This window comes from Anas acuta, chromosome W, assembly GCF_963932015.1.
Source record: "Anas acuta chromosome W, bAnaAcu1.1, whole genome shotgun sequence".
Classification (NCBI taxonomy): Eukaryota; Metazoa; Chordata; class Aves; order Anseriformes; family Anatidae; genus Anas; species Anas acuta.
The window spans coordinates 29,218,334-29,235,260 of record NC_089016.1 but is presented as its reverse complement, the minus strand read 5'-3'; the positions used below and the strand labels follow the sequence as shown (position 1 = coordinate 29,235,260).

General features: G+C 39.8%; 1 protein-coding gene across 3 annotated transcripts; it reads left to right on the top strand.

The window, feature by feature from the left end:
• The first annotated feature begins 825 nt into the window (after positions 1 to 825).
• Positions 826 to 15,208, top strand: TXNL1 (thioredoxin like 1). Of its 3 annotated transcripts, XM_068664900.1 has the most exons (9): positions 826 to 989; positions 1,963 to 2,059; positions 3,045 to 3,218; positions 5,787 to 5,909; positions 6,277 to 6,346; positions 6,878 to 7,050; positions 8,226 to 8,330; positions 13,238 to 13,278; positions 14,953 to 15,208. In XM_068664900.1, exons 1-9 carry the CDS (start codon positions 892 to 894, stop codon positions 14,954 to 14,956), a joined length of 885 nt encoding a protein of 294 aa, XP_068521001.1. In that variant the 5' UTR covers positions 826 to 891; the 3' UTR covers positions 14,957 to 15,208. The 3 variants fall into 3 exon arrangements, with proteins under 3 accessions (XP_068521001.1, XP_068521003.1, XP_068521002.1); XM_068664902.1 differs by lacking the exons at positions 13,238 to 13,278; positions 14,953 to 15,208 and adding an exon at positions 12,192 to 12,627; XM_068664901.1 differs by lacking the exon at positions 13,238 to 13,278 and having other exon boundaries at positions 828 to 989.
• The last annotated feature ends 1,719 nt before the right edge of the window (positions 15,209 to 16,927 follow it).

Below are 16,927 nucleotides of genomic sequence, written 5' to 3'. Positions count from 1 at the left end.
AAAGCAATACTGAGATCCACCGATCTATCTCCATAGAGATACGAAAATCACACCCGCCTGGCAAGCAGGGCCGGGGCTGGAGCAGCGGCCTGCTCACAGCAGGGATTGTTTGCAGTGGCGGTTCCCCAGATGTCCGGTAATAATAAATTCCTGAGGGCAATGGTGGTCAGAGTCACGCCACACTGTATCACAACATAAGAAAACAAGAAACAATATGTGATTGGTGTATCCTAACTATTGTAAAAGGCTCAGGAACGCGCTTTGAGTTACAGATAATACTAAGCTTTCTTAAGGGACTAATGAAAATGCTGAATGTGTTCATTTTATGACTTTAAACGTGACTTTTTTTTCACCAACGCACATTAATGAGGCAGCTCAGGTGGATCTCAACGTGTGTAGGTAGCTGATGGGGGGGGGTTACAACATATATAAGTGCCTGATGGGGGGTTACAACGTGTGTAGGTAGCTGATGGGGGGTTACAACATATGTAAGTGCCTGACGGGGGTTACAACATGTGTAAGTGCCCAGCAGCAGGATGAGCGCACCAGGCACAACCATGAGGCTGGGGAGCAGTGGGTTGCGGTGCCCTCCTGCTCCACATATGCTGGCGGGTGGGTCCTACAGGTGCTGGCACCCATGGGTGCAGCCCCATGGGGCGGAGGGCTGTGTCTGTGCCCCCCCGGGGCTGTACATCCCAGCTGGGGCACCGGGCTCCCTCAGCTCTGCCCTAAACCAAGATGGCCGCCCCCGCTTCGCGCCTGCCCCAAGCTAAAATGGCGGCGGCCCCTCCCGGCAGGGCAGGGCGGGGCGTGCCGCGCGTGCGCGCTGCGCGCGGTGCATGCCGGGCGCGCCGTGACGCTGCAGATCGCGGTCCGGGGCCGCCGCCCGCCATGGGGGGCGTGAAGGCGATCGGCAACGACGCCGAGTTCCAGCCCGAGCTCAGCGCCGCCGGCTCCCGCCTCGCCGTCGTCAAGTTCACCATGCGGGGGTGAGTGCGGGGCGGCCGGGAGGGAGGGGGGCTGCCCGGCTCACCGGCCGCCTGGGGAGCCCGCCCGCTGCGCGCTGCCGGCGCCCCGCGGCCTCCTCACGGCCCCGCGGCGCCTCACGGCCCGGCCCTCAGCGCCACACGGGGCCCGGCGGGGGGGCCCGGCAGGGCTGCCTCAGCGCCCCGCGTGTCTGCAGAGCCACACCGGCACTGCGGGGCTCTGCTTCGGATATATGTTGATACGCTGCTATGGGAGTCTTGCCCTGTTCTGCTTTTTAATTGCTCCTTCTACAGCTTCACTTGTTGTAAGGACACTGCTTTGTCAGAGTAGCTGTGCCTGTGCGCTTCCTGTATGTATTATCCTTAACAAATGTATTATCATTAACAAATATGTGTTTTCAGCCAAGCCCATAGAGCTACGTTGGTGGTAGCTGGCTGCAGTTACAGTCAATGAAGTTTATCACAGTAACAATCCTCTGATTCCTCCTAAGGATTTAATATACTGTTAAATATTTCAAGTCCCACACAGAGATTTCACTGTAGACATTTTTCACAGCTACAGGAATCACTAGTACTAACTTTCTACTAAGAGCATGTTTCACTGCATCAGGAGAAGCAGTTAAGTCTTTGCGCCCACAGAAGTCCCCTTACTTCGGAGTATTTTACTCTGCAGCAAAAGGTGCTGGAGCTAAACAGATTAGATGGAAAATACAAAGTTTGTTTTAATTAATAGGTGCAGCTAATCATGTGACACTGAAACTGTCTGAGGAAGTGGGAATTAACACTTCGTGATGTGTTTCTAAATGTCATTCTTAATTGTATCAGCAGGATTGCTCGCCATCTGTCAGCCAGGTAGGAAGGTTATTTTAACATGAACCAAGGATGCAGTAAGAACGTGAATGCGCTAAGTCTGTGTGGGGCAGGTATCTTACAAACAAAGCAAAACAATAATCATTGATTTTTTTTGTTTTTACAGATGTGGCCCTTGTTTAAGGATAGCCCCAGCATTCAATGCGCTGAGTAACAAATATCCCCAGGCAACTTTTTTGGAAGTGGATGTGCATCAGTGCCAGGTTGGTATTCAAAAACTTTTTCTTTAGCGAGAGAAAAAGAAGATTAAATAGAGTAAATGAGAAACTGAAGGAAAGCTGTTCAAATGTTACAGTAAGAGTATCCATTCTTGTGGTTGGTAAATAACAAGTAACTTATGCACAGAGATGTGAATGAACCATACTTTTATTTCAAAATGTATTCTTGCAACTGCCGCTGTGTTACCTTTCATTCAAGTGTTGCACAAATGGTTTAACAGTTTCTGCTGCCTGTGCTACTTAAATAATACAGTTTAAAATGAGAGAACACCAGTATGAATTAGGAAGAGCAAGTCTTTCAGAACAAATTCTGCAATAATTATATTCCTCATTTTATTCAGTAATAAACTGGTGATGAGCTGTTGATTGACTTAAGGGTTGTTAACAAAAACTAACAAGGGTGTGTTGAAAGGAAGTTTCTTGGGTTACTGCAAATGAAAGTGGGAGAGAGATGAATGAAGATGTATCAATGCTTTGCAAATGACACTTAATTATGGAAAGCTTTGGGGAAGCTGCTATGGGTGCATAACATACATACAGGTAGAAATCAAATGGAAATCATCTTCTAGAATGGCAACTTCCAGGATGTGCATGAAAGTGTCTTGAGAAAGGGAAGAAATACAAGTGTAAAGAATTGTGAAGTGTTAAATGAAGCAGGCTTCTGCCTTTGAGAGCAAGCAAATAGTATGACTTTCATGGCATGCCAACAAATCTACTGACAACATGAAATCCATTCAGAGACCACCTAAATGTATGAAGGATTAGGAGGATCTGAAGAACTTAAATGAATTTAAAATGGTTGTTCAAGTTGGAGATGTTTGTAAAATAGCAAATACTGTTTGTGATTTTGGGGGGGCTAATGTATCTTGATCAATGTGTTGTGTGCGTTGCCATCTAGCTGAAAACAACACTTCTGACTGATATTGGTAATGGTCTGTTAGGTAATGCTTAACTAATTTATGCATTCTAGGGAACAGCTGCTACCAATAATATATCAGCAACACCGACGTTTCTGTTTTTTCGAAACAAAGTGCGAATCGACCAATATCAAGGAGCAGATGCTGTAGGTTTAGAAGAAAAAATTAAGCAGCACCTGGAGAATGATCCTGGAAACAATGAAGATACAGATATTCCAAAAGGATATGTATGCATCTCTTAAGTCTCTTTCTAATACTTGCACAACTTGAACCTGTTGAAAATGTGTTCCTTTCTAAACATATTCTCGTCAAACAATGCTACTTTAGGCAAAACTACAGGCTTCCCGTAGCTTTAGAAAGATCACCCGTCTGGGTTTCCTTTTTCAGACAAAATTCAAAAAATTAACTGTACTTACTAAATATGTGCATGTAACAGAATTGGAAAATGTTCCAAGAAAAATCTCTAGGCATAGCCCTTAGTGATTAAAATAATGAATTTCACATTTTATGAAGACTTTGCTACAGCTGTGTATTCTTTTTCTTACCCCTTCTCAGACATCACAATCTGTTTTCCCAAAACGCTTTTTCAAGTGTAAAGTCTTCCATGGAAAAAATACATCGTTAGACATAGCTGTCAAAAACTTTGAAAAATTACTCTAGCTGGTCCTTAAATACTGTTGTTCATGTGTTGCTAGGTGGATTTGTTGTTCATGGATTTCCTTTTTTCTTCCTTGTGCACCACCATTTCTTAAATATTCTTTCTTATCTCTTTAAAAAACAAACTAAAACCCTTTGCTGGAGGAACTTTCCTTTTAATGCTTAATGAATACCATTTTGCTTCTGTAGGGGTACTAAGCACAACTGCAGTAATCGCTGATCAGCTTTCATGGATAACAAACTAAGTAGATCACAAGTTAAAAAAGAAAAGTCAACACTTGTAAATATATATTCTTAATCTAGATAGTTTTTTAAACCTGACATCTAAATAACACGAGGAGAAACTTATTTTTCTAATAACTTAAAAATCTGTATTTTTGAATTTATCACTGTGACTTGTACGTGTCTTCTAGAAAAATCAAAATCGCTCAATAACACACCCACCCCCTTAGAAATACTCAGTGCTCTCAGGAAATTATTTTCACCGTGTTCGGCGTGTTTTCCTGTTACCTCAAGCAATTGTGTGTTTCAAATCACAAGCTGATCTGACAGCTGTACTACCAAACACATGTAAATGAGAACTCTAATGTGACAAAACACTTTCCTAGAGCTGTCATCTTAGGTGGTTTTCTCCAAGCAATCCTTGGTGTAGGGTTACTCCTTAAACGAGGTTGTCTATTGTTCTGCCAGGAGTATGAACCCAGTTAGGTGAAATACAATACACCACAGCGCTGAACTGTGACATGTGACTTAGTTATGTGCTGCTTCTGTAGCGTGCACATTACTTTGCATTAGCAAATCTAATATGCTCAAAATACGCTCAGCTTAGCTGTGATGAGTGTCTGTAGAAGTCAAAATGATGTCAAATGCAAAGCCAGGTTTCTTTGGAGGGTAACTATTTGAAATTCATAGCTAGCCATATTCTATCAGGCATGTGAGGAGGATGCAAATCCAGCTGAATGTTTCTCATTTAAGAAGCTTCAGGGGCACAGGTCACTTGAATTTCTAGCAGTTCAGCTACTTGTTAACTGTTGTACAGTATGCATTGCACTTCACTTTATATGTCAACACTCACATCTATAATTACTGTGAAATCCTGCGTAGAGGTACTGGAATGTCACAGGACAAAGGTTCAGCTTGTTAGATTGCAGCCCAAGACACACTGAAAATCATTCAAGTAGCAAGAGCAAAATGTGAGGTTAGCATGCAGCTCCAAAGTTATATTTGTTTTGAGATGGAGATGGCATCTTCTATTAAAAGTTAATCTTGTTAGGAGATCTTACTTCATGGGGGTAAGACCCTGAGCGCATTCAGGACTGTATGAGCCAAGCAGGAATTTTGTTTGACTTATTAGCAGTAGGCTGGAATGCAGTTTTAGAATATAGTTGACCCAAACTGGACTGCCAGCTGCTCCAGGAATGCATCCTTCTCCTCTTGCACAGCTGTGTGCCTCCTTTCTTACCTCGCATCTACTGAGCATGCAGGATGCAGGCTGGGTCTTCATTTGGATGTTGCAGGCAGGCAGAGGGGGCCTGGAAGGGGAAGGGCAGGCAGGTGCATTATTTGTTTATTTTGTTTGGAATAGCATAGTTAGGAGAAGCGACCAGCAGTGATTTGTATTCTCTCAGCAGCCTGTGCTTGGATTTCGTTTATATCATGAAGCTATATATATATATATTTAAAAGTGGCTTACTGTGCTTCAGTTGCACTTGGGTTAGTTTAGTATATGGAGAAGGGAGAACTATTTTGGATGGGAAAGCCGTTTCTGTTTTATCTGCTAACTTAATCATAGCTCCAGTCTAATGTCAGTGTATTTGTAGCCAGGTGAAGTTAATCAAAAGCATGTCTGAAAAATTCTCCCCGTGCCCAATAGCTTATTCTCAATATGGTAAACTTGTGTGCTGGGAGTGGTACTTTGAGTGGGAAAACACTGAATTCTGAATGGGATACATCTGAGTGCTACAGCATTTTTAATTTTATCTTTTTTGTTTAAAAAAAAAAAAAAAGCCCTGAGGTTTTCTGCGTTCTGTTTCTTAATGTGTTGAATGGGGAATTTCATTCATTCCAGTGTCTGCTAATCTCAGATAAGTTCACGGCAGATTTAATGCGCTCAGTAATGCTTTTCTTTTTCCTTTCAGATGGATTTAATGCCATTTATCAATAAAGCCGGCTGTGAATGTCTTAATGAAAGCGATGAGCACGGATTTGATAATTGTTTACGTAAAGACTCTACCTACTTGGAATCAGACTGCGATGAGCAGGTACAGTAAATGTTTTTCTTAAGTGAGATGCTTTCAATGATGTCTGGTCTGCAAGCATTTTTTAAAGATCTTGATTGCTTGATATCACTATAGTGGTATAAGGAAGAGTGGGATATGGTAGGTGGATGGAAGCAAAATTGGTATACAGAGATCATTGTAGCATTTGGTTTTCTATCCATTTGTGGGGGAAATTCCAAGCAGACTGACATTTACTGATGACTAGTGGCAGACTAGTGCACGTGTGGAATATAGAGAATGTAAGTACTTGATTTTAAGTTACAAGCTCAGACTTCTAGTTAATTGTTGCACTATGTTTGTTTAGAAGGATGAAGAAAACAGTAATTAACAACAACTTTCTCCTCCACAGCTGCTTATTACTGTAGCTTTTAGTCAACCGGTCAAACTTTATTCTATGAAACTTCAGGGGCCAGATAATGGTGAGTGAAATGTCTGTTTAATCGTATCCTTAGAATTTAAGCTTTACCCATGTTTAGCTTAAATTTCAAAAAATGATGCTTGTCCCTAGAACCTCTTGCCTTCTGTGACTCCCATAGCAGCTTCAGTAAATTTGGTGTAAATAAATAACAGATTGATCTCACAGTAATATTATGCTGTTGTCGTGCATGGTATGACACAAATATAAATATTTATTGTATTTTGACATGCTATAAGAAGAACCTACATTCTTTTCAAGAATTAAACGTAAGAGCTAGTGAACGGTATATTTTAATTTTTATGCTAATTGATTTATCTCATGCAATTACAGAAAATACTCAGGTATGACATAACCCAAACCCAATTCTTTTTAGACATTTCATTGGATTTCTCGTATGGAATTCCGTCACTGAAATGTAGGCAAGTAGTGCAACTTGAGCTGTACCTAGATGCTGTGATAAGCAAGGGCTTCTTTAGTAGCATTTTGAGAACATATATAATGATCTGAATCCCAATTCCATATCTTAACACAGGACAAGGTCCAAAGTATATAAAAATCTTTATCAACCTTCCTCGATCTATGGATTTTGAAGAGGCAGAGAGAAGTGAACCAACTCAGGCCCTGGAGCTAACACCAGATGATATTAAAGAAGATGGCATTATCCAGCTTCGCTATGTTAAATTTCAGAATGTTAACAGTGTAACTGTAAGTAAAGCTTCTGCTCTGAGCTCTGTGCAGCCTGAAAACTTAGAGTTCTCAAGCACTGTGACATTTGTTGATTTGACCGCAGGTGTTCTTAGTTGCTCTCCACTGATTGCATACTGTAGGTTAATGCTCAAAGGATTTCTGAAATTTAAGGTCAGGCGAGGCCGTATGCACGTGATGTCTCTGACCTTGTATGTGTGATGAGGTTCGTTTTCATCTGTTCATGAGAGGTTGAAAAAAGGGAAGATTTTGATATTATGAAGAAGTATCTTCTAGTGGGAGATGTCCCTGCCCATGGTAGGGGAGTTGGAATTAGGTGATCTTCGTGGTCCCTTCCATTCTATGAGCTAGTACGCTGCTTAACACAACTTGTCTTTTACTAACACACCTTCTTGAAAGGCATCTTGTCTTCGTTTGGGGAGTTTAGAAGGTAAGAAATCCAGTTTATCAGTAGCCTGATTGCAAAAATGACAGACTTGTAAGTATCAAGTGAAGTGCTTGATACTTAAAACCCAATACCCGGTCCTCTTAAGTGTTCTTAAATGCTGTAATCAAATCACCTTTGTCTTTTAATGAGCTCTCTAACCCTCTTGCTGTAAGAGACTTTCCACAAATTCCATGTAAGGTTTTTGTGACTCTTAAATGCAGGTGCAGTTCTTCCTCTCCCATTTTATATATGGGTTTTAGTGCAATATCCACCATGACAAAGCTGATGCTGGAATTGCATTCTTCTTGACATTATTACCCTGGGTCTGCATTAGCCCCATTTCCTGCAATATTGCATTGAACTGCTCATCTAATGTAACCCCTGAATTCTGTTCCAAGGAAATGCTTTTCACGGTCTGAGTTCTGTGTTTGCAAGTTATGGTCTCACAGTTGATTGAATATTTCAGTGCATTTCAGTTGCTGAGTGTGGTCTCAGATTGGAAGAGGAAGCAAGAAATATCCAAGCTCCATGGGTTTTTAAACAAACTGCTGGGAAAATAATAGCATTCTATATAATCATCATTTGAAATAAGAGGACAGAGTCTTTTCTAGAGGGTAACAGAGCCTTTATAATTGCAGAAGGTGTTCACTGGGGTGGTTCAAAAATCTTGGGAGGCTAACGTTTTATGTATTAATTCAGGGATGGACTGTTTACCTTAGCTCTTGTCTTCTGGGATTTTTTTTTTTAGTTGTTTGTCCAATCCAATCATGGTGATGAAGAGACAACAAGAATTACGTACTTCACATTTATTGGAACTCCAGTCCAAGCAACAAATATGAATGACTTCAAGCGAGTGAGTCTTCTTTCTTAAAAGCACTTATGAATGTTCTAAATGTTCTCAAAAACAGGTTGACTGAACAAATGCTTGGTGGTTGTTACAATTCCACAACTTAAGGTAGATTTGGCCTCCCAAACAAAACATGTAGCTTTATCTTACAGATACTGATCTTTGGTCTTGCCTGTAAGTTCTTGTTCATCAGCTTTGTAAAAGCAAACAACAACCAAAAAAAAAACCAACACAAATACGGGTAATAATGTACACACCAACTATTTAAAACACAAGGGACTTTCAAATTACGTGTGTTATAGGCATTGTTTCTTAACAGCTGTGAGTTTTATACCTTGATTTAGAAACTTGCATTCTGATGGTGTTCAGGAAGTAGAGAAGCAAGCCTGTATATGAAATGGAGCCTCCTTGTGACTGATTGGACTTCTGCTTTGGTGAAGGACTTCATAGATTCTATCCAGTGGGCAATGTTATGTAAAATTCAGATCCAAAAAAGATTTTGGTCACAAAGTGGCCATTACATTAAACATAGCTGCTCTTTTTAAAACTAAAGGAAGAAGTGAACAACTTGTTACGGTATGACTTTAGACCCACAATGCTGAGCAATAAGGCATTCTCAATTGTTTTGATTTTTTTTTGAGAATGTGAAATGGGTTTGAAAGTATTGAAACCTTAAACCTACTTATGTTTTTTCTTCAAAATTTAATATCTTTTTAAAGTAAATTAGTAAACTGCTTTAAAACTTAGCTTGTTTAGGAAGACATTTGCTGTTGTAACCCTGCCTACGAACTTCTGTCTAGGTGACCGATAACATTGAAAGCACCACAGAATTTATTATACAAACTGCCTATAACTCCAGAAGGCTAAAAATGCTAATGGTTGTCATACTTCACATACTTTGAGTTTTTATGTTAAAAATGATCTTAACTTTTACATTTAAAACTTAATAACTTTGCAAATAATAAAGTTAATCAGTTAACAGGTTTTGCTGTCTTCCACTGAAATGTGAAGTCACTGAAAAAGTTGCTCTAATATACTAAAATTAACTGGATACCTAATTGAGATGTTTCTAATGGAGCACTTCTGGTTCATCCAATACTAGAAATAGGTTGCTTTATTTAAAATCTGTTTACATGGTTGAGGGTTTTTTGTACAGTTTTTTTTTTTTCCAACTACTTACGATAATAGGGCATTACCCTGCAATGAATTGTCATTACTGTTTAACATAACATGAGTTATCTGTGTTACTTCTCTGTATTTTGGGGAAGAGGATAGGATAGCACTCTTAACACTGATATTTTCAGTATCTGATAATAGTCTCAGTTTCATTTCTCTGTAAACTCTGTAAATTAGTTTTGCTTTCTAAAGTACTGAGAGTTTGTTTTCAAACAAATGCACTCTTTAAACCTGACCATCTGAATGTTCAGATAGTGATTTGATTTTTTTGGTAACTGATGATACATAGAGAATACAAGCTGCTCTGAAAGAGGTTTTGTCTTGATACAAGATTCTTTTTTGAAAGTGAGACCAATTAATCCCTGGAACAACTGTTCCAGGGGTGTGGTGGAAACCCCCTTACTGGAGGTTTTGAAGATGCGATTGGACAAGGTGCTAGATAACCTCATCTAAGCACGCTTTTCCCGTGAAGGCTTGAAGCTGGTGATCTCACGAGGTCCCTTCCAGCCTGGGCTGGTTTATGGCTCTAAGTACACGCCCAACCCCATAAAGAAGTTTAAAGTAGTGTGGGTCTCATCTGTGCACTGTACGTAGAGGGGATTTGTCAGTCTCTCTCTGCTCTAGGTGTAGTGTAGGTGCTTGGAAGCTGCTATATAGCCTGGCAAATACCATGTTAGTTAAAATTTTGGTTTCATTGAAGTTCACCGGTGAATGTTTGCACTCTCAGGGAGTGTGATTTGTGACTTATGTTTAACTGGAAGGGGAGGGGAGCACAAACCCACAAGAGGTAAACCTGCCTCACACCTTACAGGTGTGGTACTGATGACTGGTAACATCAGGACGTTAAGGAACTGATCAGAACTACCATGAGTAGAAGAGCTTGCTTTGTTAGCTCGTGAGGTAGCTAATCCTCTCAGTCCTATTTTGCTTCCTGAACATGTAGTTTTAATATTAGGCTGTTAAAATATTTTATCATGCTAAATGGGATGTGTAGTCTGTCAGAGTTACAGAGCTCTTAGGAATTCTAACTTTTGTTTCCTCTCTTCCACTGATCCTGTCAGCTATGAAACCTTAATATAGTGTTGGGCATTAATTATATTCAGGCATGTAGATTAACTGGGAAACCTTATTTTTCTTTTCATCTCCTTCAGTAGTTACCCACCCTACTCCTCACTGCTCTCAACTATCTGACTTCCTTCTCTCAGTCTGCCTGTTCTGTTGATATTTCTCTTCTAGTCATGATAGAAGTAGTATTGCAGCATGATTAATGAGATGGGGGAATGCTTTTTTCCCTATATTTCTGAGAAGCGTTTGTAAGAATCAGTAAAATGTTATCTGAAGGGCTGCAATTAAAAAGCAGGCATGAGTGTGATTCCAGTTAGGGGTTTTATGATTCATCACGTTGCTGCTCAGATGATTGTAGATGTGTTCCATTTCAAAATCTAAAACAAAACACTGGTTTCAATGACTTCTGCAGAGGATCAGGCAGATGTATTTTGATACCCAGTTGCGGTGGGATGTGGATGAATGCTCAGCTGTAGCAGCTCGTTGCTCAGCACACAGGTATTAAGATGCATAACTGAAGCAGCCCTGTCCTTCAGACAGCCAAGGAAAACTTGTGTTTGCTTGCGGTGCTCTGCTAACACCAGCAGGGCTGCAGGAAAAATCACCTCTTCTTGATCAGCAAGACAGTTTGTGTTTAATATAAATGAAGTATTGTTTCCAGAACTTATACTGCCAAATGCAAACCTGCAGCTCACCTACTCTGAGAAGCAGTGCCGAGGAGTACGAAGCAGGTGAAGTTAAGCAGGCCCTTCAGTAGGGATCTCGGCCTTAAGTTAGTTTTGACATACGTGTAGGTAGCATTTGGTGAATAAAGTTGGATTATAAAAAAGTTATTTCCAACTTGCTGTGGTATATTGTGTGTATCCTGCTCCTTTTAACCTCTGGGGAGGAGGGAAGTCTGGTGTGACAGGAAAGGGGAACATAAGGGGGGAAAAATGTAGATCTTAACTGGGTTAAGCACAGAGAAGAGAGAGGAGAGAGCTGAGATTCTTTGCTCTGCTTAAATTAAGGGCGCCCAAACAGCAAAAGATTTGTGGTAAATATCCCCTTCCCATGCACATTTGACATTGAGAAGTAGTTTTTGAAAAGCATGCCTTAAAGGTATGCCTTTGTTAAAAGAACTGTCCTTAACACTAGAATTACCGCTGCTCTTGGCCACATGTGGTCTGATTTAAGGCTTCATTTAAGCTATGCAAGCTACTGTGGTAGAGACTTGATTTGAGATTTCATTTGAGATGTAGTAGCTTACACGTCAAGTTTGCTTCCAAACTTGCTTCTCAGTCAAGCTAATTCACGGGATAGACAGCTAAAGTGTTGGGTAAAGGTGTAGGTGCTGTGCTTTTGTAACTAGTGATTGATAGCTTAGTCTTAGGTAGATTCCTGTGAATCAGGTGGTGAACTTGTAAACTCTTTTTTTAAGATGGTGCAACTTAATGTCAATATAGTTCTTGTTCACTTCTGGTACTAAGAAATAAAAGATTGCTGCTCAGTTTTGAGGCTGGGGGATGTGGACAGGTGGTGGGATTTTTTTTGGCCCCCTCCTGAACCAAGGCGTTCTGGAACTACTTATTTGCTCTCTCTGTTGCTGCTGTTTTCCTTGTAACATTTTGTTTGTTTGTTTTTCAGCTTAACTTCCCATTTCTAAAGAACTAAAAATGCAGAAGAAATTAAAAAGTAATAATAAGATTGATGTGGTGTGGCACTACTCCCTTCCTTGCTCCCTCTGCTCATCTAGCATCTCTTTCACCCTTTCCACAATCTCAGCACTGATGCAAGAGCCATCTCTGCGCCTTCTGCAATCAGGAACAGCCTTCTCTACCTTCTGATGCATCAACTCATCTTTTTCTTTTTTTTCCTCCATCCAAATCTTATTTTAAGCACTTCTCTTTCAGTCTTTCAAAATTTCTGTTCTTTTTATCCCAAACTTGACATTTTTAAAGCATAACATGTAATACTTTTAATTTTTTTTTTTCTGTAACTCATTTTTCAGCCTGTATTGCATTTTGTAAAAGCTGTTTGAAATGTAGTTTGTGAAATGCTGTAGCAAGACTTGGCTTTTTAATCTTAGTACAATCTAGTGTTCTTTGGTGTGACCCTTCAGTAAGTAGCATGCAAGCCAGTGGGGGCTGCCAAGTACCCGTTACTGTCCCCCACTTGGCTCTAGGGAACCTCCTGAAGGCAGACACAGGAGCTGGTGAGTGTTTGTACAAAGGTGGCCTCGTCAGGGTACTCCAACAGCAACACATCAGTTGTCTGACCTCTTCTTTATGAACTGAAAACAAAACTATGCACACAAAAATGCCCACTTCTGCTCCACAAGGCTCAGTGATAGTTTCCCATTGTACCGTTTGTAATGGGCCACACAGGATTTTTTTTTTTTATTGCTGTCAGGCTGTGGTTAGGAAAATGGTATCAGAAAAGCCTGCTTCAAAACGTTCTCTTATTACATGGGAATCTCAGGCTGTAAGCAGTATCTTAAAGTGCACTAGATGGCCACTGTTTGTCAACGGAAGGAAAATGGATCTGTTACAGATAAAAGAATAATGATGATTGCCTGATTTAAGTTCCTATGTCCATTTTCTTCTTGGGAAGGTAGAGTGGGGTGGTCAGAAAATGGGTTTCTTTGAGCTGTGATGACAAAATCTCCATATCAGCATGATTAATTTTCACAGATAATACACATGGGCGAGTTGTCAATTTCAACTTCAGACTGGTACAGCAATATTTTTCGTTGGAGTTACACACTTGCTAACATCTAATCTTTAATCTTTCAACTGCATTTTTTCTTTTTCTCTCTTTTTTTTCTTCTTTGCTTAATCTGTGTCTAAACACAGTTTGTCTTGGAAACACAAAGAATAAATACTGCTTCTTGACTAGTTTAACTTTTTTTTTTTAACTTGATTAATTGGATCTTAATGTTAGTGACTGGTTTTCTGATTTTTTTTCTTTCTTTCCTTTTTTTTTCCTCATGTTGTCAAGTGGAATTTTCCTTAATCATTAAGTTGAATTTACAGCTTGGTGATACTTTCCTGGTCAAAGGTTCCTTGGAGATGAAAGGGGCCTTTAAAAGGGCTTTTTGTAGATTTCAGCTACCTTGTGATGGTTACAACTCAGCTCACCAAAAGAATAGTTTACCTCCCCCCAAAAAAATCTTCCTCCTAGAAGTGGGGGGGCAGGATCAGAGAGAATTTCCGTGAGTCCATGAGAATTCATGGTTCAGAGCTGTGGGTGTATTGGTTTTGGTTTGCCATGGGTCATGTCCCACAGCTCTGTATTTCTCTATTGAATCCCATGTGGTATATTGTCACCTGATTGCAGAGGTAATTAATCATTAACATATTTGCTATATGAGTCAGAGTACAGAAAAGATTTTAACTCCTTGGTTTTCAGTGTTAGTAATTGGGAATTCTATATTCCGTTAATAGAGATCCTCAAAATGCTTATCCTGACAAAACTACGTCAGGTCTGTAAGTGCTGCTTTGGTTAGATGGCAACGAGTTGGGAATTGTTGCCTTGCCCACGGTCTCTTGCAGTTGTTAAGCCCAAACTTTTTAAGATTTATTATCTTTTAATTTTGTTTGACTTATAAATGGGTGTTTTCTAGGATCTGCAAGAGCACTGGAACTAATTTGAATCTTTTCAGAAAAGTGCCCAGAATCACATTGTTTTCTGCTCTCTGGATCTTGCATTCAGTTATCTTAATGAAGGGGACTGAAAACCCTTCTGTTATGAACTGTGCGACCTGTAAGCTTGCATGGCAGTATGTAGAGTGCTGGTCTTGCACTTGCTGTTGGCTGCCAAAGTCTGGTGGCAGCGGTAATCTGTTCTGAAATGAGAAGTACTGAGATGACTCTGATTCCTGGTGGAGTTTGCACAATTGGAGAGTAGAAGTTGCCCTGGTAAGGAATAATGTTTTGACAGACTGAAAATCAGATGACATCCAGATTTCTCCTCAGGTTTGAACTGCATTATAAGGTAAATGTTCTCAGTGAAGTGCATACCAAGGGAAATGAACAAACTTATCATGGGAGCACCCAGTGGTTCTCTTTTTGCTGTATTACTTTATATAGCATATTAAGGTTGAATGCTTGGTATATAACATTGTTAAACGTGGTCTGTTATGTTGCAGTTACTGTCTTCTAACTCTTCTCAAGTGAGACCGGTGTTTTGCTATTTGTATTAATACTAAAGATAAGTTTCTTGTGTCTTGTGTCCCTCTTAGTTCTTTAGAGGGATTCAGAGCTTCTGCAAGTGCTACAACGCATGCTTAAATGCACTAATTTAGTTGAAAATGTTGCATTTATTTTGATGCTAATTTAAAAAAAAAATGGGGACATGTCTTTGGTTAAAATGTTCATTGTTTCTTTCTGTTGTTTTCTCTTATCAGGTAGTTGGCAAAAAAGGAGAGAGCCACTAGGATGCGAGACACTGGAAAGCCTTATTGCAATCAAACGAGATCTTCACTTTTATCTACTACTCCTGGATAATTGCTTGACCATAGCCAGAGACTGTCAATCTGTTTCATTTAATGCCATTACCAATAAATCATTGCTTTTGTTGAGATGGAGTTTCACTAGTGTGTTTCTGTTGTAATCCTCATACATGTATTTGTAAATAAAATTCATTACTTTTGCCAAGTTTAATTTTGTCATTCTGGTAACTGTGGCTCTTCCTTTGTTCCATTTTAAACCTAAAAACTGCACTGGCTTATCTTTAGAAACAGAAGACATAATGTAGCTTACACTTGTTTAGAGAGTTCAAAATGTTAAATATAAGTAAAATATAGATGGCTTGTTCACAGCTGTCTAAAAAGAAAAATCCAAAGCTATCTGTTACAAGACTGAAGGGACTTTGGATCCCTGTTCGCACCAAATGCAGGTATTTCTCAGACAGGAATAATTTCACCCATTTTGAAAACTTCCTTTTCCCTCCCGCCTCAAACAAGCAGAGGATCAAAACTTGCAGATTTGTCACAAATGGCGTGCTGGTACAAGCTGTTTGGCACAGAATTCTCGAGTGTTTTGAAATTGTTGTTTTGTTTTATTTTTTAATATTAGAAAATACCGACCTTGTTTCACAGGCAGACTCTCACAAGCTGTGCAGTTACAGGGATAAATACGCTTGTGCACCCCACCTGAACATGAATTCCTTATTGCTTTTATTGGGCATTTTTCCCGTCTCTGGGTCTTGATAAGGAAATGTTTATTGCAAATATCAATTTTGCATCTTAATTGGAATTCCTGTACCACTTTAGTACATTTTCTTGGAAGCAGGCCTTAAGTAATTTTAATAAATCGGGCATTGATCAGCACCGTATACATATAATACTGTATAAATTCCCAGTCAAACATGCTAAGTGTTTTAATTGGCATAATTAATTTCTTTGTAAAGTTAAATTTGTTACATTTCTAATTACCATAAATCCCACTAAAGCTTAAATCCTGTCCTAATTGGCATTCCTTCCTTGAACACAGTAGGGTGGTTCTTTTCTGGCTTGGGAGATTTATGTTAATACCAAGTTAACTTTCTGTTAGCATAGATATTTTCTCCAAACAGAAAATTGGGATTGTATAGAAAAACATTCCTTGTGAGGCACTTTTTAAATCTGTATCACTGCGTAGTCCAGGATCCTCAGCTACCTGCATTATATTTAACAGCATGTGACGATGACTTGGTTTCTTTCATACTTCCATAATGTTCTGCTTTAGTGGAGGATGTAAGGCATGTAACACACTGTACATAGAGTATAAAATCATTTAAAAATATAATTGAGGGCAATATGAGTAACCGTTCCTGTTTATAGTTTTGTACACTAATTACCTTTTGGGTTATTGTTTAAGTGCCTCATCTTAAGTATTGCTTACCTCATAATATTTATACCTGGGAGATTTGATAACCTAGCGATTCTCAGCTTTGTAAGAGATTAGTCCAATTTCTATTGTTTATGCAACTCTTCTGTGATTTCGGTGGTTGCACGGTGCATTCCTTCCACAACGATACCATGTAAATAGATTAAATAAATGTTCAGAGGTAACTGTTCAGTGTTTCACTTACTGGAAGAGGGGGTAGGATGCTGCAAAAGGAGCTTGAATCAGAAGCAAGGGACCCCATAGTGCTTGCTCTTCAAATTGTGCAAAAGTGGTACTAATTAATAGGAATCTGTAGCTAACCTGAGGGAGGGATTGCCACTGTTCCCTGTCTTTAGGTTAAGTTGGCTCCCTCTGCTGCTGCTTCCTGTACCTTAAGACTGTTCCTTTGGGGTGGGGAGGTGAAACAAGCTGCTGTATTGCTCCAAATCTTACCGAGGTAGGTGGTGTGTGCACAAACCTTCATCGCTTTGATGGGTGAGCGATCTGTGGTGT